This window comes from Xylona heveae, assembly GCF_001619985.1.
Source record: "Xylona heveae TC161 unplaced genomic scaffold L228scaffold_1, whole genome shotgun sequence".
NCBI classification, from domain to species: Eukaryota; Fungi; Ascomycota; class Xylonomycetes; order Xylonales; family Xylonaceae; genus Xylona; species Xylona heveae.
In genome coordinates, this window is record NW_017264193.1 from 1,390,169 (window position 1) to 1,414,942 (window position 24,774).

At 48.3% G+C, this 24,774-nt stretch overlaps 10 protein-coding genes across 10 annotated transcripts; 6 read left to right on the forward strand and 4 right to left on the reverse strand.

Annotated features, from left to right (window-relative positions):
• The first annotated feature begins 270 nt into the window (after positions 1-270).
• Positions 271-2,203, forward strand: L228DRAFT_242772 (aminomethyltransferas-like protein). The gene is made up of 2 exons (XM_018331532.1): positions 271-729; positions 793-2,203. Exons 1-2 carry the CDS (start codon positions 347-349, stop codon positions 1,823-1,825), a joined length of 1,416 nt encoding a protein of 471 aa, XP_018191873.1. The 5' UTR covers positions 271-346; the 3' UTR covers positions 1,826-2,203.
• Positions 2,204-2,213: 10 nt separating this feature from the next.
• On the reverse strand, positions 2,214-4,297 carry L228DRAFT_242773 (hypothetical protein). The gene is made up of 4 exons (XM_018331533.1): positions 3,732-4,297; positions 3,536-3,678; positions 3,358-3,484; positions 2,214-3,296 (listed from the first exon to the last, which is right to left on the reverse strand). Exons 1-4 carry the CDS (start codon positions 3,990-3,992, stop codon positions 2,307-2,309), a joined length of 1,521 nt encoding a protein of 506 aa, XP_018191874.1. The 5' UTR covers positions 3,993-4,297; the 3' UTR covers positions 2,214-2,306.
• A 2,105-nt stretch (positions 4,298-6,402) lies between these two features.
• On the forward strand, positions 6,403-7,312 carry L228DRAFT_9931 (hypothetical protein). Its single transcript, XM_018337045.1, has 2 exons — positions 6,403-6,949; positions 7,096-7,312. The coding sequence occupies exon 1, from the start codon at positions 6,501-6,503 to the stop codon at positions 6,945-6,947; it is 447 nt and encodes a 148-aa protein (XP_018191875.1). The 5' UTR covers positions 6,403-6,500; the 3' UTR covers positions 6,948-6,949; positions 7,096-7,312.
• A 108-nt stretch (positions 7,313-7,420) lies between these two features.
• Positions 7,421-8,026, reverse strand: L228DRAFT_226117 (ubiquitin-like protein-like protein SMT3; the record flags this gene model as incomplete). Its single annotated transcript, XM_018330404.1, has 2 exons — positions 7,552-8,026; positions 7,421-7,495 (listed from the first exon to the last, which is right to left on the reverse strand). The coding sequence occupies exons 1-2, from the start codon at positions 7,780-7,782 to the stop codon at positions 7,421-7,423; spliced, it is 306 nt and encodes a 101-aa protein (XP_018191876.1). The 5' UTR covers positions 7,783-8,026.
• Positions 8,027-8,232: 206 nt separating this feature from the next.
• On the forward strand, positions 8,233-8,895 carry L228DRAFT_242778 (DUF1903-domain-containing protein). Its single transcript, XM_018331534.1, has 4 exons — positions 8,233-8,370; positions 8,425-8,437; positions 8,522-8,660; positions 8,726-8,895. Exons 1-4 carry the CDS (start codon positions 8,341-8,343, stop codon positions 8,757-8,759), a joined length of 216 nt encoding a protein of 71 aa, XP_018191877.1. The 5' UTR covers positions 8,233-8,340; the 3' UTR covers positions 8,760-8,895.
• Positions 8,896-9,864: 969 nt separating this feature from the next.
• L228DRAFT_206565 (hypothetical protein) lies at positions 9,865-13,034 on the forward strand (the record flags this gene model as incomplete). Its single annotated transcript, XM_018329682.1, has 4 exons — positions 9,865-12,034; positions 12,099-12,428; positions 12,500-12,625; positions 12,715-13,034. The coding sequence occupies 4 exons, from the start codon at positions 9,865-9,867 to the stop codon at positions 13,032-13,034; spliced, it is 2,946 nt and encodes a 981-aa protein (XP_018191878.1).
• Positions 13,035-14,213: 1,179 nt separating this feature from the next.
• On the forward strand, positions 14,214-16,153 carry L228DRAFT_279543 (hypothetical protein). Its single transcript, XM_018335692.1, has 2 exons — positions 14,214-15,612; positions 15,668-16,153. Exons 1-2 carry the CDS (start codon positions 14,514-14,516, stop codon positions 15,730-15,732), a joined length of 1,164 nt encoding a protein of 387 aa, XP_018191879.1. The 5' UTR covers positions 14,214-14,513; the 3' UTR covers positions 15,733-16,153.
• A 202-nt stretch (positions 16,154-16,355) lies between these two features.
• Positions 16,356-17,251, forward strand: L228DRAFT_272265 (hypothetical protein; the record flags this gene model as incomplete). Its single annotated transcript, XM_018335585.1, has 2 exons — positions 16,356-16,796; positions 17,161-17,251. The coding sequence occupies exons 1-2, from the start codon at positions 16,483-16,485 to the stop codon at positions 17,249-17,251; spliced, it is 405 nt and encodes a 134-aa protein (XP_018191880.1). The 5' UTR covers positions 16,356-16,482.
• Positions 17,252-18,858: 1,607 nt separating this feature from the next.
• Positions 18,859-23,745, reverse strand: L228DRAFT_10174 (P-type calcium ATPase). Its single transcript, XM_018328857.1, has 5 exons — positions 23,696-23,745; positions 23,360-23,622; positions 20,378-23,287; positions 19,938-20,320; positions 18,859-19,884 (listed from the first exon to the last, which is right to left on the reverse strand). Exons 2-5 carry the CDS (start codon positions 23,447-23,449, stop codon positions 19,020-19,022), a joined length of 4,248 nt encoding a protein of 1,415 aa, XP_018191881.1. The 5' UTR covers positions 23,450-23,622; positions 23,696-23,745; the 3' UTR covers positions 18,859-19,019.
• On the reverse strand, positions 23,710-24,611 carry L228DRAFT_10209 (hypothetical protein). Its single transcript, XM_018328863.1, has 2 exons — positions 24,595-24,611; positions 23,710-24,512 (listed from the first exon to the last, which is right to left on the reverse strand). The coding sequence occupies exon 2, from the start codon at positions 24,447-24,449 to the stop codon at positions 23,970-23,972; it is 480 nt and encodes a 159-aa protein (XP_018191882.1). The 5' UTR covers positions 24,450-24,512; positions 24,595-24,611; the 3' UTR covers positions 23,710-23,969.
• Between the last annotated feature and the right edge of the window lie 163 nt (positions 24,612-24,774).

Here is a 24,774-nt window from a genome sequence, read left to right on the forward strand (position 1 = left end):
GAGACTCACAGTCAAGCAAAACACTAGTTTGCCGTCCCATGAAAGTTGCCAGCTGTACATGACCCGGAAAGGAGGTTCGAAGAAAAGCTGATGGCACGCTGGACGTTGGAACGAAGAACACGGAAACCTCCGGGCCGGAGTGAGGGAAGGCTGCGGAATTACGCGGTTACTTGTACGTAGTACGTGTGTGAACTCAATTTAAAGTTCTTCCGACCAAAGCCGGGATTTGTGCACTGTACTCGGTACCGGCCCGCCAAACTGAAAGATACGTGCGCTCACATATTCTCAGTATATGCTCAACTCCAGAAAAACCGTCTGCAACAATTAAATCCATCACATGAAAGCCATGAGGAATAACAGAGCAATCATATCGGCTGGGAAAAGCCTGACGAGATGGAAATACGCAGCAGCATCTGCTCCGCTCCATTTGACCGTTGCGCGACAATGCAGTGGTAAGACACAGCACAGAATGCTTCGCATAGCACATCCCTTTTGTCGCCCGGCGGATGGACGCACTTTTCTGCAGCCTTCGTTCAGCTTGAGACATGCTTCGACCTCTTCTGAGTCAAACTTGCGAAAGACTCCTCTCTACGATGTTCACGTCTCTCACGGGGGAAAAATGGTGCCATTTGCCGGCTACCACATGCCTGTACAGTACAACGATCTGGGCGTTGGCGAAAGCCATAAGTGGACCCGGGAGAAGGCTAGTTTGTTCGATGTCGGCCATATGTAAATATAATCTTGCTGATATTTTCTGAACCCTTCTCCACGCTGACTGGGCTTTGAACTTAGGGTTCAACACCGCTTCTCCGGACCCGGTGCCGAAGCTCTTCTCATGAAATTAACCCCGGGCTCAATCTCTAGCCTGCCAACTCACAACTCTACATTGTCATGCTTCCTACACCCGGGGACCGGGGGGATTGTCGATGACACTATCGTCACAAGGCTCGGTCCGGAGCTATTTTACGTAGTGACCAACGCTGCGTGCCGGGAAAAAGATCTTGCATATCTTTCGGATCATATTGAGAGTTGGACTAAGGAGGGCGGCAAGGCTGTCGACTGGCAGGTGCTTGAAGACTGGGGCCTTGTCGCCTTGCAAGGTCCTCTCAGCGCTGCAGCATTAGGAAAAATCGTCCCGGATTCGGATGCGGCTGATCTCAAAAGCCTTCTTTTTGGGCAGTCAAGATTTGTCCAATTACGCTTGCCTTCCGGTGAGCTGTCTCCGCCTGTTCACGTTGCGAGAGGTGGATATACTGGTGAGGACGGCTTCGAGATCTCTTTGCCACCAGAGGTTGCCGTCTCAGCTGTCGAGTCCCTCCTTGAGGCTGCCGGTTCTGATACTCTTCGGTGGGCTGGACTCGGTGCTCGCGATAGCCTGCGCCTTGAAGCCGGAATGTGCCTCTATGGCCATGATCTCGACGATACCACAACACCAGTAGAGGCTGCTTTGGCCTGGACAGTTGGCAAAGATCGCCGGGCGAACGGTGGATTTTACGGCGACGAGGTCATTCTCAACCAAATAAAGCCTCTCAAAGATGGGGGGAGTGGCGTCACTCGCCGTCGTATTGGTTTGGTCGTTGAAGGGGCCCCGGCTAGAGAAGGTGCTGTCATCATCGATGCCGAGGGGAACGAGGTTGGCAAGATAACCTCCGGTTGCCCCTCTCCGACGCTGAAACAGAATATTGCCATGGGCTACATAAAAAATGGGCTGCACAAGTCTGGGACCGAGGTGCAAGTGGTGGTCAGAGGTAAGCCTCGGAAGGCCAAGGTCAGCAAAATGCCTTTTGTCCCAACAAAGTATTGGAAAGGCATTACGCCAGCTTGATTATCCACATTTGTAATTCTCATTTCCATAATACCTTTGCATTTTGATACGGGAGACGAATTGATGGCAGGTTCAACATCCTGCATACTCATAACACCTTTGGAGGCATTTCAACTCTAAGCGCATTGGCGTGCGGGAGCGGACAGCATCATGAATTTGTATAGAATGTGTTGAGAATCGTCAAGTATTTGGGAGTCTGTCAGTGCCTCAAATGTCTGATGGGAGGAAATAAATACAAAACGGTCATGATATTTACGTGAGAATTGGTTGCTTTGTCTCTCACTTTAGTATGCTAAAGCCACTATATACGTCCAAAAACATTGTCCCTGCGACAAGGCCGCGGTGTGAGACATTATATCAGATAACTTAGTCTCAGTTGCTCAGATTCCGTTGCTAGCACAAGTAAATGCGCCCCCGAACGCACTCGCATTGTAACCGTCAATGATGGACTGCACAGAGGTCTTTCTTGGGTCAGTTCAGGTCAATGCCAAATGCACGAGAACCAGAGACTTACATATGTACCGACGCCAAGGAAGAAGAATCCAATCGCGATAATTATGATGTTGAGTAAGAATCCACCAATACCTCGGACTCCTCGTCGATGAATCCATCCGGGACCATAATCGACCTTTCTCATTCGCAAATATGCTACTCCCCAGAAGATGAAGCCAAAGAAGGAATCAAAGAGTGAGCTCATAAGAGAGAGCAGATCTGAGAAGAAAGGGATGACCTCTGCGATTATGAAAGCGAGCACCCAAGTCACTGCAAGAATGCCGGCCCATGAGAGCCACCCAACCACAGTGTGAGATCCTTTATGGCGGGTGCCTTCAAAGATTCTGAAGAAGACAAACCGCGCAGAGACTGAGGCATATAGGACCCCGAGGAAAATCAGCGTCGGTATCATGAACGAAAACGAAACTTTTTTATAGACTTCATTGCCGAGCGACCCAAAAGCTGGTGCGGTATTGTATTGTGTTCCAGTGTACGCATAGACGATAGCTCCGACCAGGCTGAAAAGAATGACTTCGGCGATAGTGACAGCCCACAGCGCTTTTGGAAAATCCCGAGGGTTCTTCATTTCAGCGATGAAGCTTGGAAGCGTAATTTGGCCGATGAATGTATAGCTAATGTTGAGAAAGGCGTTCATTCCAGCCACGAAAGTAGTCCCCTTGGCCGGCACAGCTAAGACAATAGGTTCACCGCCACCAGTACCAGTTACCGGATTGATGTATTTGGGGTTGGGGTTATAGCCTGCAGGATGGGCTTCGATGCCGGCAAAGATAGCAGCCAAGAGGACAGAGATGAAGGTGAAGAAGGCAGAAGCGGTACCAAGCTTAGCCAATGTTGAGAAAGTTCGAGGGAGTGAACACACGAAACATATAACTGCTGCGATCGCCGAGAAGCCGATCGTGCACACGCTATGATTAGACATTGTGTTCAGATATTTTGCTCCAGTAAGGACGTGCAGACCCTGTGGACGATATTAGCGCCTGACACGCCAGGTGTAAAAAAGAAAGCTCGGAGTTTGTCACCTGAATGAAGGTGTTGTTGAGCAAAAACATAATAGCCGTAAGATACCAAGCCCAACGCTGGCCCCAGAAAAGCATTTGTCCAATATCACAGACGTCTCTTACTTCTGGGTGTCTAAGACAAAACTCCCTAGGTGATAATTAGTACCAGTCGAAATCCCAAACAACTGACTGTTCGCACCAAAGAACAAGTGATGTATAAAGCACCAGTGCGGCCACCACTACAGTTAAAATGAGGCCGGGAACCAGTCCTAGCACAGAATAAGAGTACGGGAAAGACATGATCGCCAGACAGATATACTCTGAAAAGAGCAATGCAGCAGTCTATGATTGCGCGTTAGAGAAATTCCGATGAAGAGGGAATTTCAAGTCAATACCTTGGGCCAACTGCATGTTCTGTATTTGATGGCATTGGAAGACTCGAGCTCCATTTGCTTCGCAACGCTCACACTGGTCTCGGAATCGGAATCTGACACGAGGCCAGGGAGCGGATCGGCAATCCGATTCATTCTCGAAGGACCCAAGGCTTGTTTCTCTGCATCTCCAGAGAGTTTTTCCGAAGGGTAAGCCTTTGAGTCCTGGACGTTAGAAGGGCTGTCGCCCGTCGCATTTTGATTCTTTGTCCAGCCTAACGCCATTTTACAAGGCGGATATAGATTGCCAGGTTGTCGCGAGAGGGTGATTTGCGAGGATTTACCAATTTCAGCATTTGCTGCGAAAGGACAGACTGAAAGAAAAAAATTATCGCTTGAATCGAATCGCAGGACTGCAGGTTGGCAGAGAGCGAGCGAAAAGGCGGCAAGTGATTTGCAGCGTACACTTGCAGATAAGTATGCTTGTGCTGAGACGAGCAGTTGGAAGAAGCAACGCCCTAGTCAGGCTGCAGGGATGCAGAACTCGGTTTACATGTAGAAACACGGGCAAATATCCGTGCGATTGCACGATCTGGGTGGACTTCTAGGCTTTCGTCTACTGCACATGGTGCCAGAGCAGGATGAGACCAGGAAGCACGCAATCGGAGCTTTAGGGCAGATAGGTCCATCGGACTTGTACCAAGACAGAGAGGCCAAAAGTATTTCAAATGCGCCTCCTCTCAATGAGGCTCGGTGGATGGACGAATGTGACGCTAGATGGGTAAGCGGACCATGTCGGACTGTCAATACAGGCGAATCTTGGAGATTTCCGATGGTTGATAGACGCAAGCGGGATGGGGATGCGTTGGATGACGTCCATGTCGTCCCTGTGGGTGGGTTACAGTAGCTCCGTAGAGTACTTCCATTCCGATCCATCTGAATTTGAACATTGGGGGGCCACAAAATTCACACCAAGCACAATCGGACTTGGCCGTGCCCTTTAGTTTATTTCCGTTCTGCAGTTATAATTTCCGCTCGAACAGGCTAAATTCATCGTCGGCGTGGCACTTGTAAGGGATTTTCAGTTGCCACGGAGTGAGGAAGGGCGGTGCCTTGTGGGGGAAGGGGAAGATACTCCTGGTTTTTTTTTGCTAATGCCCGGGAGTACCTTGCCCGAGGAAAAGCAAAATGAAAAGCTTGATGATTTGCCCACCATTACCAGTATCTTGCCCATCCAAGGATCCAAAGATCGGGCACACAGAACTGACACTTTGGCGTGGTTTTCGTCCGGCGCCTTAGCGACCCCCCATACAGAGTGACATGTTGTTTGCATGCTCCGACAGAGTTATGGCGACATGGCTAGATGGGCCCATCTGGTGGAGTGCGGGGGTGCTGTGCCGTACCTGGTACAACAAATTCACCAACACACCCCTCGCACCGCAGGACCGGCGAGCTCCTCCGTCGCTTAAGCTGCAGAAACAGCCGCCATAACTTACTGGGGTGCAGTGAAGTTCTTCCTGAGGATAGCGTCGCGCTTCAATACGATCAGAGGCACCTGCTGACCGACAAGAGCTTCCCTCCCTCGCTCCAAGGATCAGAGATGAAAGCAAACGCCAGGCAAGGAGACCTCCCTGGTCTCTTCAGAAGGCTTTGCCCGCTTGGTCGGAAACCGCAATGCCCTAATTTGTGCACGAGCAGATCTACACTGCCACGCCCTCACCAGACAGCCTCAGTGTGGCGCATGGGGATATTGGAGCTTGGCTAGGCCGGGAAGGTGCGTAGGGGGAATTGTTTACTCCGTAGAGTAGGCTTGATTGTTTCAAGTAACTTATTCTTTAGTTATGCATATTATCAAATACCCTTGTTCGCTAAAACTAGTTACAGCAGAAAATGTTTCACCCGATAACTACGGAGTATTGCTTCTGTATCGTAGTAATCGTTGTTCCATGAAAAGAGGCAAAATAAATCAGGCTGTTGACAAAGGATGCACCGAAGCCTTGTCATTGCTATCCCAATTGCTTGTGAGGACGCTCTGGGGAGAAATAAGCATGTCATTGTACATAAAAGCTCGATTCAGGTGCCAGGTGGTGGATTGCCTGGCAATTTAATCATGATAGGCTCGGGAGCTTAACACTAGATCTGCACCCTTGAAATGCCATTTTGTTTCGGGCAACATTTCCTACACCGCACTATTCCTGAAGAGCCGTCAGCTCCGGTATGATGGCATTATTGGCATCACAGCTCTGTGGTCTTTGACAAATTATCATTTGATTTTAAATAGTTTGTCTGTCTCTTTAGCAATTTCATCCATATGTGTGAAAGTGTTTCTTCGCTGAGTAAAATCGTAGGGGATAAGTCAGGCCCGAGCCCAGGAAATTTCCCTAAACGTGGCTGGAGAGACATGTACGGCAACCTTAAATGTCCGAAGACGAAGCGAGCTTATCCTACTGACCGAGGGGACCGAGGGACCATACTTCGTACTGTGAAGAGCAAAACCCCGGCTCCAAGGACATCAGCCCATTCGCAGTCGGCTTCGACGTCCAAGTTCCTTTATACACGCGACCTATCGCATTGACCAGTATTCCTACAACATCTGAATCTCTATCGGTCTCGCACAAACTGCTTTCTTGAACACAAAAGCGACAGCCCCCAAGGGGATTATATTTCTCTCCGATTAAGACCCGCGCAAGACAGAAACAAATCCCTGTGCTTCACCTTTCGAGCACCGCTCAATACCGGCTGCTGGATAGTCTGTATTTTATTGCTTTTAAAGGACTCATTGAGGAAGTCTTCATGGCTCCAAAATGTGCCCATGATGAGGAAGTTGTAGATTCGTGGGAAGATGATGTACTACCCGAAGAAGACGCTATGAACGCAGATGTTACATCAGAAGTTCGACCCAATATGGTATCTAGGCAAAAACCCACGGAGAATCGCAGTAACTCGGATTGGCAGAATGTTGTCGTTGATAATCCCTATTCAGCCACCTTCGACGGGCGTCATCTTCAGACTCCGAATCTGCAACAGGAAAGTCGACGGCCGGAAAAACAGACGGCTGTGGCCGGTCGAATGATAGCAGGTGCCCTCGGGGTACGTGCACCGAAAAAAACAGATGAACAAAGAGCATACGAACGCGCGGTGAAGGAAAGAGAAATTAAGAGGCGTAATCTAGAACGCCAGGCTCAAGTCAGGGCGACCGAGGAAGCCGAAAAGGCTAAGGCCGCCATATGGGAAGACTAAATGTGTGCATGCCAGTTTCTTGGATGCAGTACTGTCTGGCCATCTCTGAAGGTTCGTTGCCTGCACTCAAGGCAACGATTTTTCTGTGCATGCTTCGCAGGCAGTCTACGTATCTTGCAATGCATCGGCTGCTAATGAAATTACTCAGGCCTCTGCTACAGGAGTCCCGCTTTGCCTATGCATTCTCACAAAATAAATTGCATACTTTTCTAAACGCCGAAGCTTTCGGTCAATCTACGTTCAGGCAAAACCGAGAGTGTATTTGAGAATTCAGGGCGTAGATCCAGAACTTGGTATTTGGAATTATAAGAGACCCAACTATATTGGAAAAGAATTGAGGGATTGACGCCTGAGGCGCCAAATGTAACGAAAACCTGTGTTCCAGGTAGTATGGCTATCCTTCCGCAAGAGCAAACAAATCATCTCCTCATTGAATTTTGTCGAAAGTGGAAAATCTCCTATGCAGATTTCATCTACCAGTCCATGTCTCCAAACCCTCCGATTTGTTCTTGATGAACTTCAAGAGTATCGCCGTCTTGCATCTCCAGCTAAAAAGTGAAGCGAGTTAGATGAAAGAATGAGACTACAGATGGCAAAGACCTACAGAATCAGGCGTGTCGGCAGGCTGCACCCGGGTACCATCAAAGAGGAAACGGACGGTATTCGGAGCCTTCCCTTGCCGCTCACAGAACGCATCCATGAGCTTCTTAAGAGCAGTTGTGCGCTTGATCTTGAAAAAGACTTCGTTGTTGTTATCCGTGACCTTGATATTCAAGTGTTCGGTCGCAGGAGGCTCTTCGGGCTTGCCCGGTGGGGTTGAGCCATTGTCTGACATGATAGGATTACTGCTACGAGGTGTTATGCTGAAATCAGAAGCTAAATGAAGGGAGTGGCGACAATCGTTTTCTCTGTTTTCAGAATGTCAGTGTCGTCGTTTCGGAGGATGAACTGATCCCTCTCCGCGATGGTAGAGCTATGGGCAAGGCAGATAATTGCATCAAGCACCAGACTGGAGCAAAACCCACTTTTGTGACTCGTATGTGCACGAAGAATCAATAAAATCAAAAGTCTGGGTATTCCCTAAAGATTGAAGACTGTAACGTGTAATTTTAAAGATGGAAAAGGGAAGACGTAGAATCCCAAGTTGCGATGCGCCTGCCCCGCTAGTCCATACGACAAGCGAGACCCCGAAAGACTTGCCGTCATTTATCATTATTGTCTCCGGCTTTACGTATAAACTAGGGGTTCCGACATCAAACCCGCGCTTTTTCGCCACGACCCAGAACGTCAACATCCTTTTTAGCGACACATAAATAGCTTTTAACAACGACAAAGCTTATTATTTTATATCGTTGGACCAGGATCATAAGGAATTTATATTTGTATTTAAAAAATGGAGGAAAACGCATGTCATCCGCAAGCTGTGAGTAGCTACACCTGATATCGTCTCAGATAGCATATTAATGTCTTAACTTAGTGCGCCATTCAAGGTGTGTCCCTCTATCACTGATAGCTTTTGCATGTTTCTTCGTGAGTGTAAGGGCAGAACTTTCGCATACTTAGAATTCTCATAGACTGCTTATCCAAGTCGAATTACAATGAAGACAAGTGCAAGCGGCAAATTGACGCTCTGTATGAGTGTTGCAACACATTTTACCAGCAACATGGCGACAACGCAAGTAGTGTGAGCTGCCCCAAGGCAGGCTTACTGCGGTGAGTCTAGTTCTCCCTTGAGACGATGCCATGTTGTTGTGCTGAAATTTTTCTTTTTTGGCCAGACTCAAAATGAAACAGAGGGGTTTGGAGAAATGATTTCAGAATCGACCAATTTCTAGAATTTTGGAAGTACGAACAAAGCGAATCGCAAGACAACGTGAGAGAGAACAATGAATTCTTTTAGTGCAGTTGTAGATGCCAATTTTCACTATCCTTGTCCTGCCGGAAAATAGACTTTGGTTCGAAGTTTTGCATGTTACACGCGCTGCCATACTCAACATCAGCCCTTTGAGAAGGTCCAAGGAGCGCGGCGGACAGAAGCAATGCGTTTGATATTAGACGACCGTGAGCACGCTAAGAAACCTTGAAGGTTTGAACAAACATTGATGGTTACTCCTATAGGAGGTTTGATCCGTGACTCTAATGGTCGTCTGAAAAAGACATTGTTGAAGAAAGAAAAACGCCAAAATTCGTAGGTGGACGAGCTTTTTGTGGTCGAAAATATTAATGCTTAGTCATTCACTCCCGGAGGCGAGTGCACGCCGACACGCGAGAAAATATTACGGGTTTCTATGGAGGCCAATTACGCTACTCTGAGAAAGCTACAACAAGAATCAGAAGCTGAAATACTGGAGCTCGTGCATGGCGGCGCCTTTAAATAGGCTTGAGTACGAACAAGGCCGAATGTCAGTTGAAAGGCATCCAATTTTTCCGCAAATCGCTGAAAGCTTACCTCAGGGCCGAGCTAGGACAAGCTGTACGATCGTTTATTCCACCCAGTCCTGAGCAACATGGCTCCCATTGCCCGAGGGTCTGCCACGGGTAACCCATCGTCACAGGTAAGACTGAATCGCCAGTTCTGGGGCCTTTCCATGCGCCGATATCGAAGGCTGGGTGCTACAAATAAGTTGAAAGCAGGCTACTGACAAGCGGTGCTTAAATTCACCAGAGCAAGCTTCGCGAAGCAGTTGTGGTAAGGGCACATCCGTTCCTTTTCTTGCCAATCATACTAACGAGGGACGTTGAGGAAAGCCCTCTACATTCTTCGACAATTCTGCCGGCAGACCAGGCCAAGGTTTTCAGCGGATGGAACATTCGGCCAATATGCTAAAAAACAGCCAAGGTGGGAATTCCTGAACTAATCACTGGCCGTGATTCGTCTGCTTATTTGACCTTTTCACTTGTCTGACATGAAACAGCAATGGACACCCGATCTCTACTGGCAGACGGTCAATATGAGGATGCACTCCATCCGCTGCGCGCAGCAGCTGAACGTGTTGGGCGCGAAGTCGAGAAGTTTGCGGAAAATCTAGATCGCCTCAATCCTCTGAACCAACGGGATGCTTCCTCTACCTATCATAGCGTCATTGGCTTGGTAAAAAGCTACCAAGATATCTCGCTCGATGCGGTGGAGCGCTTGAGGAAACGTTACGACAAAGATCTCAAAGCGCGGCTGACGGAGAGAATGTCTCGACGAGCCCAGGCGGTTTGTTTTGATGAAAAGAACGCCCAAAGCCAATCGCTCTCTGCCAACGATTCGCGAGTCTCTTATGCGAATGGAGATACTACTACGTCTACCGTACTAGAAGACCTAGAAAACTGGCAGATGGAGGCAGATACTTGGATTTTGTTCGGCCTTTTATTGGAATTTCAATACCCACCTCCTAACTACGGCAAGGTCAAAGGGGACATGCTGTCCGCACTTGCGAATATCACCCAATATTCCTCGGAGCATGTAATCTGGGAGAAATTTTTGATCGATGACGATATGGCGAGGGAGAGGCACTTAATTCTGAAATGGCTCGAGAGCACTGCCGACACTTCGGAAGGGGATGTAGATATTTTGGTACAACAACTTGAGAACAAAACAAACGCAGGAAAGAGTCTTTGTTCACAAGGTTGGATGCATACAAAGGCAGCCATAAAACACGAGAAGCGGCTTCGTTCATGGCCTCAAGCGGTTGATCCCATGTCACCCGGTATTTCAACGAGCCACCGGAGCTCTGATACGTCGGATGGCTTAGTCACGCAGCTAGATCCAGACGCGGCAACGCGGCAAGGATTGGCTCTCGAGACGCAGGACTACTTTTCCGAAAAAGCAGTCTGGATGGTGTGTTGGGAAATGCTCAGACGTGGAAAGAGTTGGGAGACCATTCGTGAATGGTGTCAAGATAATCTGGAGGGATGGAGAGCCATAATCCTCCGAGGCACTCGCCCAAGCGATGAGCATTTGATCAGTAAACTGGTAGATCCTGTGGACGAAAAGTCTCCGGATGCCTTTCTGGGAAGCTTTTCAAGAAAGAATCGTTCTGGAGTCTTGTGGCGAAGAGTCTGCTATGCTTCTGCAAAGGCAGGTGGTATGAACAAATATGAACGCGCTGTTTTCGGGACCCTTGGAGGTGATATCGACAGTGTCGAACCTGTCTGCCAGAACTGGGATGACCATCTGTTCGTTCATTACAATTCGCTTCTACTGACTCAATTTGATGACTACCTCCGACAGAATTTTCCACGTCGTGCGCCGCAGACTTTAACTCAGAAATTTGCTTCCCTTGACTCGGTTCAACTTCACGGCGAAGCGAAATCCGTTGGCCAACGTCTCATGAGTAGGTTGAAGGTTCACCCTACGACAAGAGAAGAAGCCCGACAACCAATGAAAATGATTCAAAGCGCATTGATTGCGAAGAGCTTTGGTGATTTTGTTTATCAGCAAGGGCTGGCTCTTTCCATCTTCGCCAATGAAAGAACCAAATCCAAAATAATACCTCCTCTTCCTGGGGAGGTGCTTGACGGCACACTGGAGTCTTACATACGACCTCAAGACTACAATTCTCTCCGGGTCATAGCCCATATGCTGCTCATTTACATAGACCTTGGTTTCGAAATTGGTGAAGGGCGTCGTCGGGTCGCTATCGAAAACGTCCTGGTGGCTTACATTGACTTTCTCCGTTTGGCCGGAAAATGGACAATGATTCCGCTCTACGCATCTAAATTGTCTGCAGATAGAAGGCATTTGGTCCTAGGAAGATTGCTCATTGATGTCACGGATAACGCGGAGCGCAGCCAGCAGATGCGGTTGATGAAAGGCCTTGGGATAGATGTCGTCGCAGTTCTCAACATGCAATTCAAGATGGTCATGTCTGATTGCAAATCTCGTGAGAAAGACGGATTCAAAATGGCCCCCTTCGAGTTGCTTGAGAATCGTCAGAGCTCTGCAGTGTCTGGCAGGGCACTCAGAGACAGTTTTATGGGCGATGACATCAGTGATGATGACGAAATTCTCATCAGAAGCTTTGAATGGTATTTGTTCCTAGATGGTTATTGGGTCGAGACTTTTCTTGCCGGGTCGAGTTTGTACAAACGCTTTCTTAGTACGTATTTCGGACTGACTGTCCATCTCTATTCCAAACATATGTACTAACGCCGGCCAATAAGGACTTGGACACTTGGCTGCTGCTGTTGACTTAGCAAATCGGGCTCCATTTCCTGCCATATCCTTGACCAAAACAAGGGCTATTCTTGGCAAAAGCATTGACCTGAGCAAGGCAAAGGAAGCGCAAGGCGTTGACGACAGCAGCGGCCCTGCTGAGGAAGCATTACATTCAGAACCATTAGCAGGCAGTCATAGCAAAAATGCTCCGAAACTTCGAGAGAGAGTTCACCGTCAACTCCTGTTGAGGCAAAGTAAGACCTTTCGTGAACTCGAATCGGTTGTCGCGGCACTGGTGGCAATGCAAAATTGGACATTCACGAAAAAATCGATCAGTCACTCAGACAACCTGTAAGTGATGTGTCCATTAATTATAAAATTCTCCGTCACTCATTCACTTCCAGAGAAATTGAATCGTATGACCCGGAAAACCTGAAAGAGAACCCGAAGAAACGCTTAAGAGATTCTCTTGACAGTGTGATCTCGTCAGTTGAAGCTCTTCTTCGAGGCTGGCTCTTGGATCCATTCAACGGTAATTCACCCTGTCTACTTTGTTTTATTACCTTTGGCCTCGAAATTCAATTGGGGGGGAAATCGCTAACCACTTAGTTTTAGAGAAAGAAATTTCAAGCTTGCAAGAAATTCGGAATATATACCTCCCCGAAATTATCCTCGCTTACATCAGTGTTCTCACTGAAGCTGGATCATATATGCGGCACAATATCCTTTTGCACTGTATGAGCCTCTCGACCCTCATCGCAGCTGAAAACTCAGACTTGATGGAGTGCTTTACCGCGGCTGGACGGGTTTCTGAGCTTGTGGAGGCATTTGCTTTGTCGAGCAAGGCGATTCTGCACGCAAATGAGCATGGAACGCGGAGTAACGCAAAGTCAACTCTGGGTGATGGAGAAACTATGGATATCTGGCAAGTGAAGCTATGAGCAATAAATCTAGGCCACTTTTGAGGCAGTCTTTTTGACTGGTCCGAATATGGATGTTTACTTCACCGTCTGTGGCAAGGGGGCGAACAGGGAGCCACGTGCTTTTGAAAGGGATGTTCTTGTATCTGCAAATTTGGCGTTGAGATGAAATTACGGGAATGTCGACATCGCGTAAATGGTCGGCTAACTCCTATTAATCAGAGCTATGAGCATATCTATTTTCCTCAAGATGAATTAACCATTTGCGCTACTCTTTCAAACCATGATCAATTGCCCCATATTTTCATTTGACATGCCCAAACGTTGCCAAATTATTCTTCGATACAAAAAAAAACATTCAATTCTCAAAAGCTTATCAATATTGCAATATTGACGAGTAGAGGGACTGGTTCGTATGAATACTGCAGTAGATGCTATCTCTGCATTTACTTTGTAAAGTTGTTGTTATTGTTTTCCGCCTTCTCCTGCATCTCTCGCTTTTCCGTACCTCTGACTACGTCTGGTGTGTTTTGTTTTTATTTTGTTATTTTTTTATCTCCCTTTCGACTTCCCACGTCGCCCTCGTTCTATAAATTCATTTTTAAAGTCCTACAAATTTTTTGTTGCTCATTTCACCTTGGAAAGCTCTTTCGATTTCATATGTTTTCAAGAGAAAAAAAAGCGCCATTGATATTTCAAGCAGTCAAGCCATCTCTACTAAAATTAGCGCGCATGGTCTCGCCAAGGAATTGGAGATGACAGCGTCCAGGCCTCTGTCGCAGTGCTGATGCCAGGTTCAGTGCTTTTGCCACGTCCAATGGGCACAATTCCCAGCATTTGTCATTCACAATTATATGCTGCTCATAGAAGTCTTTTGTCCGGCAGTGCGCCGAGTGCTGTGTCGCTACCTGATTGATATACGGTCCAGTGCTTGTATAGTCGATGGTGCCTCGTTGGTAAAGTGGCAATGTTGAAACCACTTGTTAGGCTATTTTTTCTATCTCCACGCCCAACCGTCTATTTTGAATTTCAATCAGATAATATTTCCATCATATTATTGGCCTTAGTTTGGAGAGTCTAGCGCCGTTCAACCTCCTCGATTTTCAGGACTCGGTGGGGTCGCCATGCAGCCTGTGAAGTGGTGCCGAGAGGGGGCTGGGGTGGCTGGGAAACACCCAACTGCTGGGTGATATTACACAAAGCACATGGGCGCATGTTTCTCGATCCTTTCTGTCATTCTATTTCCCTTCTCTCTCAAGTTCTGTAAAATCTTCATTCTTCAATTGATCAAGTTCTACCATTTTGATTTTGATTTTCAATCATCGATTTGCCAGTTGCTTAACTAAATACCAGACTTTCTCGGTCTTCAGTACTTTCTGGGCCTTAGAACTTCCTTGAACTGGCTCCTCAGCGGTCACTGTCTGTCGATTTGTCCAGACTGGAATTCACAGCAGCAGGCCGCTTAAAGCACCCAGTTCATCAATCATATTAAATTCCACTATGCGCGACTTCAAGGTGTCGCAGGCACTATTGTGCTTCTTTACCACAGTCGTCTATCGCTCAGACCTGGTCATTGCTAAACCCTATCCTCGGGCAGCTGTCGACAATTCAACCACTTTGGGAAACGATGTGTTGTTCGGTCGTGGGTGCGCAAACCCTTGCGGATGGTCCGGCCAGCTCTGCTGCACTTCGGATCAGACTTGTTATACCGATTCAAATGGGGAAGCCCAATGCGGTGGAGGCACTACCGCTGGTTCTGGGGGTGGATCTTGGCAATATTACACAACAACTTACACTGAGACTGACCTTGTTACGAGAGTTTCGACTTGGAGCTCGTATATATCGTCCGCTGCCCCAGAAATGACCACGACGACAACGACGTGCCAGCAAACAACGTCTAGCGCAGCTTCGATCAAGTGCAACTATGCATTGAACGAATCTCCCTGTGGTACAATATGCTGCGCAAGCGGCCAGTATTGCCAAAGCTACGGTCAATGTGTGGCTTCTGGTGGCGGAAGTTCGGGCTACTACAGCTGGTATTCTTCCTATTCTGCACCCGTAAGACCCACCAGCTCCGGCATGGCAACGGTGACGTCCACCAGTGCCGCGACAACTACAATGCCTTATCAAGCTCCTTACGAGACCGGCGGTCATAATGTGACCGCAACCCAGGCTTCTCATCACGGACTAAGCGGGGGCGCGATTGCCGGAATCGTTATCGGAGTGATTGCGGGCTTGATTCTTCTTCTTCTCCTTCTTGCTTGCTGCTGTTTGAAACTCGGTATCGAGGGTCTTCTCGCACTCCTTGGACTTGGCAAGAAGAAGAGAAGACGGGAAGAAACGACTTACATCGAGGAACGACATTCACGCCACAGTGGCGGCGCCGGCGGCTGGTATGGCAGCCGTCCAAGTAGGGTTGAAAGACCGCCGCCGCCGCCGAAGAAGAGCGGTGGGCTAGGAGGCCTTGGGGCTGTAGGCGCGACTTTGGCTGGATTAGCAATTATCCTCGGCCTAAAGAGAAGACGTGATCGCGAGGATGAGAAGAGCGATTACACCTATAGTAGCGATTATTACACCTACGACTACAGCACAAGTGAAAGTGGGTAAACGATGCTCAGATATGACTTTCTTGCATTGCTAACGTCAGAGTACAGGTAGCGCAAGCTCTGATCAAAGGACAAGAGAGACTCGCCCCACTCATCAGTCGTCACGGCGATAGAAGCTCTTCGCAAACGTGGACCGCCAAGGTTCGCTGCTTTGCTTCAATGCCCAAGCATCAAATTTTTGCGTACTCATCTAGCTTTCAAGTCAACTCCATTTGAAGGGAATTTCTGGCGTTTTACTGAATGACTCCTGTTTCAGCTGACTTCTAATTCGACATAGCTGGACATGAAACCAGTTCTCCGTTTTCCTTGTATTTCTTTTCTGACACGAAGACGATTTATCGATCTCATGACTTTTAATTCGACGGATTATACCCAGCGCATCATTTGTATTGCGGCTACGATGTATGTTAATGGAATATTCAGCTTTGTACATGACAACCGGGGGACCAATATTGAATGAGCTGTTAGCACGGCTAGTACTGGCATTTGCAATGGATTTTTAGCTTCTCAAACCATTCTATCTGATATGCAGACGTGTCCAATTATTGGCGTGTGAAAGATCAAAACCTATCTTACTAGATATAAAGCCGTGAGAATTAGACAATCGCACAGAATTCTCTGTTGATACTCTCGGAGGGTCACCATCATGCTGAGTAATAAGACCTTCGCCCGCTCGGCCCCTCCGACTTCCCAATTAGCTTGAACCGAGTTCCGGGGGGACCCCAACGGGCCGTGTCCCCCCAAACTATACCCCATAATTCGCTTGAACTATCATCCCGCAGCTTGCTCCGCTTGGATCTTGTATCCTATTCAAGATTCATTCTATCAATTTTCGTTCAAGATCGATCTCCAAGAACGTGATCATGTCTCTCTCACGAGTGCCGCGTTTCGCATCACATCGCCTCTCTCGTCTGGGTGCTCCTACTATCCGTCCAACCCAGGTTCACGCACCACCTCTAATTGGTTTGCAAGCACATCGAGCCGCCTTGCACTCAAGCTCCATTACCAGATCAGCCAGTGCACACGAGGATCATTACGACCCTCCGTCGGGATGGCTTTGGGGAGTACCTCCGTCAGAGCGCGGTAAAAAGGAAGGATGGGAGACCATTTGGTTTTACGGGTTCTTTGGGAGTTTGGCGCTTGCCGCTGTGGCCTACGCGTTCAAACCTGACACATCGTAGGCTATCCCCCTCTCTTTTTTTCCCCCATTGAAACTCTTGCTTCTACACACATACTGTTCTGAATGGTTGCATTTCTCAATAAGCGCTTGACTTCACTGCGTGTCAAGAGTGGCTCAGGATCGTTACGCCATTCGATGTTAATTTGACAATGTGCATTCCGATACAGCGGGCGTATGGGATTAATAATCGCGCCTTACCTCCGCCAGTATTAGAACATTGGCAGTTAATTTCGTGCCATAATTTGTCTTTCTTTTGAATCTTATTAACCCCGAACGAAGGCCGCCTCCATACCTCTACTGCATCCCATTAGACAAGTCATATGTTGCAAGGCTAACATAGAACCTTTTTCTTATACTATAGGATCCAAACATGGGCACTAGAGGAAGCCCGCAGGAGACTGGAGGCTGAAGGAATCTTGCCCGACCCGGATGTCACTTCAACGAAGAAATGAATACGTAGAGAAATGCGTGGCAAATCTTTTTCTATGATTTTTGCCTAAGATACGATAAATATAATGGTCCAGGTTGCTTGTTGTTGCGAATCATCTTTCTGAGGAACTAATCTGATGCTTTATTCTTTGCTTTTTGCTCCTCTTTTGGCGAAGGTCCTTAAGCAGAGTTTACGCCGCGACCCGCAAACCACGCGCGTGATGACTACTACCTTAAGTCTCTCTTCATCTTCACGTCTTAAATTACTCTACCCCGTGTTGTGTGGGTGTACATACCTATTACTCAAGGATTGGCCTAACACGACAAGCCCTGAGGGCTATAGAATTGACTCATCATTTTGTTGGGCCATTACTAGTAAAAATCCTTGGTCATCTTATCATTGCCAACTGAGAGAAGCTGCACACCCTGTCTCTGTTACCTATCAATACAGCTCGTGCAAAGTGCTGATGGATGAACATTATTTCATTTCCTCCACAGGCACGTTGAAACATGATCCCTTCTTAGATTTTCAAAAAGGCAAAAGGTATGCTGTATTGTGTCCATGTTTGCGGAGAGTGAGGTCAATTCTACTCCGCCAAACAGCACGAGCTGCTCAATGGGCCGCTGCTGTTTCTTCTCCTTAAACTTAAATAAGAACTCTGGACCAAGAAATAATAGCAGGAGGGGTCAACCCTCTTTCCGAACATATTCTTATTGTGACAGCTGCGGACTGAGACATTGATTACGCCCAGAGACCGCACGCGCTCGCAGCAACAAAAGTTACGTGCTCCCGAGCATGAGTTACAGAAAGGCAAGGTCACAATAATAGATTTACAGAACATCTCCTATTAGCAATGATCGAGTCTAAGGGATGAATGATAATCGGCGCAATCTAGTGCGGATGCTCCATTTTCAAAAACAGAGTACCACTGACGGAAACCTGTGAAGGAGACGTACTCTAAGAAAGGAGAAGCGCCATACAGAACAAAAGAGAAACACTAGCCCTTGATGTGAGGTGCTACTGGAGACAACTTGAGCGGCATAGGGTATTTTGAAAAGGAACAACTTCAGAGTTTAGGCAAGTAGAGAATGTAATCGCGAGAGGGGATCAAGTAAGGGAAGTGGACACATCCGAGTGCTTAAGGATAGCAACAAATAGCAGCGAACGGTTAAGCCAATTACAAAGAGGCAAGAAGTGGAAAGGAGAAGAACAGACTTTAACGTAGTGGGTGGAGTCTATGATTTTCGCGCCGAAAACACCAGTTCCTTAAAAAAAAAACTGAAAGCAAATCCAAAGCGGATGTAATGGGGCGTGAGGGAGTAGTGCTCAAGTCGACTGATGTCATCCTCCTGACACACATGAAAGTAGAGGCGTGCTACAGGAAGGTAAAACGTATAATATGCAAACCATGCAACAATAAAACACTTCCTCGGCGGTTTCAGGCTACGACCACCAACGAGCAATCGTAGATCCAAAGCACGTTTTGAACTTAGCAACGAGCCTTCGCAAGCAGAAGCAAAATCTGGAAAGGAAAATGTGGGTCCAGTCAGGCCTGACACATCCTAAATGCATGAACACTCAATAGTCGCAGACGGCGAAAATGGTATCAGAGTGCCGTAGTCACGACTCAAGACGCTTGCCCCGAAGCTAAGCAATGAGACTGATCAAAAGCACATAAAAAGACCAAATGAGCAAGTTGGTATTATCACCGATCGTGAGACATGGAGGCAAGAAGTAGACAACAGCAGGACGAAGACGATGATGAATCCATGGTGAATCTCTTGAGGCCTTTATCGCGGGGAAGTTTGAGGCGCTGAACACCGCGATTCCTCGTGAAAGTTTGGTGTCTCTTCAGGTCGCTGACTGGGAGGAGTAGTCCTCGCGTGAATGTCTTCGGAGATGATTGGATCGTCTGGTTTCGTAGATGGATGCACCTCCACACCTTCCTGAGATTCAAGATCTGACCTAGCGCGCGAGCGAGTAAATTTTGGAATGCCGTCATCGCTAGCCGCTGACCGTTCAATTGGGGACCAACCGGCAACACTACCGGCAATGATGCCAGCCATTGCAGCTGCTGGGCCAAATGCAGAGTTAGAGCGGGACCTTCCCCTGCGGCGATTGCGAGAATCTGGGGTCGCAGAAAGAGACCCAAAATCACTTGCGCCACCTTCGGCAGTTGGCGTCCGCGGCAAGTCTGAGCTTCCGGATCGTGAGACACTCCTCGAACGGTAAAGCAGAGCCTCACGAGGATGTTGAAGTTTGAATTTCAGGGCGTTGAGACGACCACCGCGTATCTTTTTAAGGAAGACGAGGTCCTCTCTAATTCCCTCCAGAGCCTGACTGAATTCGTACCGGCGATCATCATCCGATACAACCAGCTGCGGAGCCGGCTTTCGCCGCCAACTTCGAGGTACGGCTTTCAGGATCAGTTCATCCGGTATCAATCTTAGAACAATGCCAACTGGAATTGAAAGCGCGCCGAGGATAATTGAATATGCCCACTGAGCACCGTTAAGACGTGTGACGGAGAATGCTCGTCCACCAACGAACACAATCATTACTTGTCCGGCAATCATGATCAGGGTGATCACAATGAAGAAGTAATTTCGGAATACTCCTTCAAAGATGTTGAAGTGATTGTCAAGTCGGCGATTGCTATTTGAGGTCAGATCATGGTCACGGGGCAATTGTGTATTGCTAGTACTTACTTAAGCTCATTGAAAATCTGCATCCACACAAATGTGTTGAACACCAGAGTATTGAGCTGATGTTGTTCCCGTGCTGTTTGGTAGGACAAAATCTTAACTCCGCCAAAATACAAGATAAATGTGACCACAAGCTGATAGATGGCTTGGCCAATGATCATTTTCCACATGGTCACTGAGATGAGAGGTGCTGACTTAGGATCAGGTTTGCGGTCCAAAACACTCGACGACGGAGGATCAGTGGCCAGCGCAAGGGCTGCAAACGTGTCCATGATCAGATTGACCCAGAGCAGCTGGACTGCTGTGAGCACTGAAGACTCATCTTTACTGGCAACAGCGGACACAAAAGCCAAAAGAACGGCGGTAATGTTAACCGTCAATTGGAACTAGATCGCCGTTAGTACTCCGTGTAGCGCAGAATAATCCTTTCTATTGATACTGACCTGGAGAAATTTCTTGACCGAGTCGTTGACAGCACGGCCCCACATCATCGCCTTTACAATCGAAGTGAAATTGTCATCCATGAGAATGATAGCGGAAGCCTCCTTTGCTACCTCCGTACCAGCAATGCCCATAGAGAAACCAACATCTGCAGATTTTAAAGCCGGCGCATCATTGGTACCATCGCCAGTAACTGCAACTGTCTCCCCGAGCTCCTTTAAACGTCTGACTAGAATTCTCTTATCTTCCGGGCTAGACCGAGCAAGGACTTGCAACCGCGGAATAATCTGATCGAGCTGCGTTTTACTAAGTTTACGAAACTTTGGTCCTTCCATAATCAGACCTCCCTCGGTGAAGATTCCACATTGCTGCGCAATAGCACGAGCCGTCAGAATGTTATCTCCAGTAACCATGCGGACGAAGACTCCCGCTTTTTGACACGTAAAAACAGCATCGGCAACACCATCCCTCAGGGGATCTTGGATACCAATCACTCCAAGGAAGATCATCTCTTTGAAGACATCATCAAAGATGGCCTCCCGTGAATTCCCTTCTTGTGTTCTTGCTGACGAGGGTGGCCATTGCTGAAAATCCCGGTAAAGAAGGCCCAGAGTGCGCAGTGAGCGTGAAGCATAACTTTGAATGATGTGCTCCAAAGCCTCCACGTTGTCTTTGCTTATGGATGTCTCAGAAATGCCCGCGGTAGGATCGGCAATGATCTTGGTACAGTGTGAAAGCATGATCTCAGAAGCACCTTTCACATACATCCTAAATCTCCCATTGTCAAGTTTGATAACTGATGCCATGCATTTACGGCCAGAGTCAAAGGGGAAGACTTGAACGGTGTCAACGTTGGACCGCTCTACGCTCAGAGGCCCCATTCCAAGATGATCTCTGGCAAAATGAAGGAGAGCAGTCTCTGTCTTTGATCCAATGAATGTCGAGCTCCCATCTTCTTCGCCTTCAAAGGCAGTCGAGTTGATCGCGACAGATTTCTTCACCAACTCCTTGACGTCGTCATGAAGTGTGGAGACGAATTCCCCAACCGAGACATCGTCCCCATCAGTTTTGGCGGCGGGGGTCGGCTTCTTGCCTTTGGGAGACGAGGTGGGCGAAACAGCTTCGTCTGTTGTGCCTAGGGAAGCGGAGGCATCGCGTTCGGGCATGCTCTTGTCGCCAAAGCGGGAGGCTGTGCCCAAAGTCCCAGCGACAACGGTCATCTTATTTTGGGTGAGAGTACCGGTTTTGTCAGAGCAAATAGCTGTCGCATTTCCCATGGTCTCGCATGCACGCAGTACACGAACCAGATTGTTGTCCTTTAACATTCTCGTGGTAGCAAAAGCCAGTGCAAGCGTCACTGCGAGCGGTAGACCCTCCGGTACTGCAACGACGACAATGGTCACCGCGACAATGAAAATCTGAAGGAATTGTTGACCTTTTTCGGAAGGACTGGAGTGGTTGCCGCGCAGCTGAACAAGAAACTTGATGAAGAGAACAACAAAGAGGAGCAGAGCGGCTGCTCCACCCAGCTTTGCAATGTATTCGGCCAGGACATTGAGTTTCGATTGAAGAGGGGTTGGCTCAGATTCTTCCCGAAGAGACATCATTGTCTTGCCATAGCTCGAGTGGATACCTGTTCCGGTCACCAAGAACCGACCGACGCCTTCGGTAACCTTTGCGCCCGAAATAATGAACGGATCCATTTTGCGGGTACTTTCGTTGTCCTCAATCGCTCTATAGACGTCGTCTGCATTGCTCTTCTTGATGAGATCGGATTCGCCGGTGGCAGAGGATTCGTCGCATTTGACATTGTGCCCTTCAATGAGGATTCCATCCACAGGTACCATGTCACCGGGTTCAAGCAGTAGCACGTCTCCTGCGAGAACATCATATATCGATACTTCTTGTGTCTTTCCAGAACGCACAAGCTTGATCATTCTATCCTCCTTCTTCTTATTGAGTTTGACAAACTGCCTTTCTTTTTGCCAGTCGTTAGCAGCTCCAACTACCACAACAATAAGGATAGCCACAATAATGGCAACGCCTTCAACCCATTCGACCGGCGGATGGCTCGCGTCGTGTTTCTGTCCAAAGGTTTCATAAAGTCCAAGAGCTAAAGAAATGACGGCAGCAACAGTCAGCAAGATTAATATCTTATCATTGTAGGCCATCCATGCCAGCTGGAAGATGTTCTTGGCCTTTCGCTCCGGGATCCGATTGTCGCCGAAAACTCGTCTTCGATCTATGAAGGAGTCTTCGTTGCCAGACACGGCTGTCCTGGTGGTCGTCTCCGTAGTCGTTCTCTCAAAGCCGGGTACTTCAGTACCCTTCGGTGCAGCCACGGCAGCTTGCGACATGGTTGCATCTTCAAAGGAGACGGACCCGTCCAGAGCGCCTTCATCCATACTCAGGCCAGCTCGGCAATTGGTTCGCAGGCCCTTTTCGAGACCGGAAAGGCCGCCGAGGGCGTAGAATGCGCCTAGGCTTTTGGGGTTGAAAAGCTTGGTTAGCTGTCCCGGGGAAAAGGCAAATTTATTATCCTCTATGTCGAAGTCGGCTTCGGTTCCGGGGTCCGGCTTCAAAGCTTCCTCGTCCCGGGTAATATGGCTATTGTCCTGCTGCAGTGAAACACTCTTGGCTAATCGATCTCCTTGTGCCGATGACGATGGTGGTGAGTAGAACGTCTCCCCACCGTAAGATGACGGTGATCGATTTCCGTCATCCGAGTCAAAAGAGTTCTGACGTGATCGGCTTCCCGGGACAGAAAGGAAGTTACCATCATTGCTCTTGGACGTTGGCGATGAAACATTATGCGAAGAGACAGGCCGGCTCTGCTTGCTGTCAAAAGACTGCGCTGGTCGTAGTTCCGGTGCTACATTGTTCTCGGAATGCAGCGAATTGTGGTGGTCTCCCTGAATGGACGCTCCAGTATTAGACAAGGGATCAAGCGGAACCGCATCTTCCAGGAATGAAGGTTGACTGACAGCAGAGGTATCGATTGTAATGGTAGGCGCTCGCCGTCTTCGAGCTCCGCTCGATGTCCGTGAGATTTCTGGGCGATCTGATTGTGACATCTTGAATTCAAACCGGAGTGTGCTATCAATTTGAGCGACAAGGACAACCGGCGAGGAACCCCAGGTAAATGTGAAAACTCAATACGCTGCAAGTGTGGCGGCGTGTTTGCCTCCCTCAGGAGGCTGTGCAGGCTCGGCCAGCGAATCTGATGTCTTCCAGACACGAACGACGGCTATCTGCGTAGCTGCACCGTTAGAAAACGCCGTCGAGTACAGTAAAGCAAGACAAGGCTACAAACTGTTCACCAGAGCTGAACGGAGCGCTGGGGGGGGGAAACCGGTTCCAAAGGCTTCTTCTGCAATCCGTTGTTCAGGGCCAGCCTGCTTCGTGTCCAACGAAGCTCTTTGGAGGGCGTCGTGAGTAGAGGGTATGGTTTCAAAGGAACGGATGACCGAATCTCAGAGACCGTATTGAAGCAGTGACAGGTTCTGCATCAGGCTTGAGGAGATTAAGAAAAGTGAAAACACTGAATCAATGGGGCGACGAAAGGAATGCAGTGAATTGGAGACAGGGGCGGGATCAAGTGGTCACAGAGAATCTCCGCCAAGGTTCCGCAAGCTCAGAGGAGCACAGATCATCAAGACCAAGCGCCCATTTGCCGCTCTTCAATACAGAAAAGCGGATACTGTACGGAGTAATGGGCTCTCTATTGAGAGAGATCGCAATGGAGGCCAATACTAGGTACAGACACTCTCCTCTCCTCTGCTTCCGTATGCTTGCTGGGTTGGTGACCACGGAGATAATGCATACTAGAACGTTGTCTGGGTGTGTTTGATTTGCCGAGAAAGGATAGGGGTCGGCTTGGCAAAGGGGCTGTGCAAGAGAAGCTATGGCAGCTACATCATTATGATTGGCTCGCCATTTGCTCATCCTTCGCTCCTTCCTTGCTGTGGAGAAAGAACGGCAATCCGCTATTGTACCTTGCTCAAAGTTCTTGCGCAGGGCTTTTGTGTCTGCGAGTACTGTGTGGATCGGTACCCTCAAGACGGTGCAGATCATTCACGCAATAACTTACCGACACGCAAACCCACAACGCCCCCTGGTTCCCGCACCCGCTGCACACTAAACTCCAATTGTCAACTCCAAACTCATCACCTGCCGATCTTGCAACCTCTTAATCGATAATAAATGTTGAGATACTTACGACAACGTTTTATGTTCTCATTCTCATTTCCATATCGAATGTAACATTAGGTGGCCTCCTGATCCCGGTCCTCTGTAGGAATAAAGGAATTAACTAACTCACTTCTTTTCCCCTGGCAAACTCAACCTGCGCAGATTCTCGACTGGACGATGAAGGTGGGGATGCCAATGCACGTTATGG

Coding starts and splice junctions, on each gene's coding strand:
- L228DRAFT_242772 (XM_018331532.1), top strand. CDS start 347: ATGAGGAATAACAGAGCAATCATATCGGCTGGGAAAAGCCTGACGAGA. Junction 730..792: donor TTGTTCGATGTCGGCCATAT/GTAAATATAATC, acceptor CTTTGAACTTAG/GGTTCAACACCGCTTCTCCG.
- L228DRAFT_242773 (XM_018331533.1), bottom strand. CDS start 3,992: ATGGCGTTAGGCTGGACAAAGAATCAAAATGCGACGGGCGACAGCCCT. Junction 3,485..3,535: donor TATACATCACTTGTTCTTTG/GTGCGAACAGTC, acceptor ATTATCACCTAG/GGAGTTTTGTCTTAGACACC. Junction 3,297..3,357: donor TCAACAACACCTTCATTCAG/GTGACAAACTCC, acceptor TATCGTCCACAG/GGTCTGCACGTCCTTACTGG.
- L228DRAFT_9931 (XM_018337045.1), top strand. CDS start 6,501: ATGGCTCCAAAATGTGCCCATGATGAGGAAGTTGTAGATTCGTGGGAA.
- L228DRAFT_242778 (XM_018331534.1), top strand. CDS start 8,341: ATGGAGGAAAACGCATGTCATCCGCAAGCT. Junction 8,661..8,725: donor CCCAAGGCAGGCTTACTGCG/GTGAGTCTAGTT, acceptor TTTTTTGGCCAG/ACTCAAAATGAAACAGAGGG.
- L228DRAFT_279543 (XM_018335692.1), top strand. CDS start 14,514: ATGCGCGACTTCAAGGTGTCGCAGGCACTATTGTGCTTCTTTACCACA. Junction 15,613..15,667: donor CGACTACAGCACAAGTGAAA/GTGGGTAAACGA, acceptor GTCAGAGTACAG/GTAGCGCAAGCTCTGATCAA.
- L228DRAFT_10174 (XM_018328857.1), bottom strand. CDS start 23,449: ATGTCACAATCAGATCGCCCAGAAATCTCACGGACATCGAGCGGAGCT. Junction 20,321..20,377: donor CGGTCAAGAAATTTCTCCAG/GTCAGTATCAAT, acceptor ACGGCGATCTAG/TTCCAATTGACGGTTAACAT. Junction 19,885..19,937: donor CAGATTTTCAATGAGCTTAA/GTAAGTACTAGC, acceptor GACCTCAAATAG/CAATCGCCGACTTGACAATC.
- L228DRAFT_10209 (XM_018328863.1), bottom strand. CDS start 24,449: ATGATCTGCACCGTCTTGAGGGTACCGATCCACACAGTACTCGCAGAC.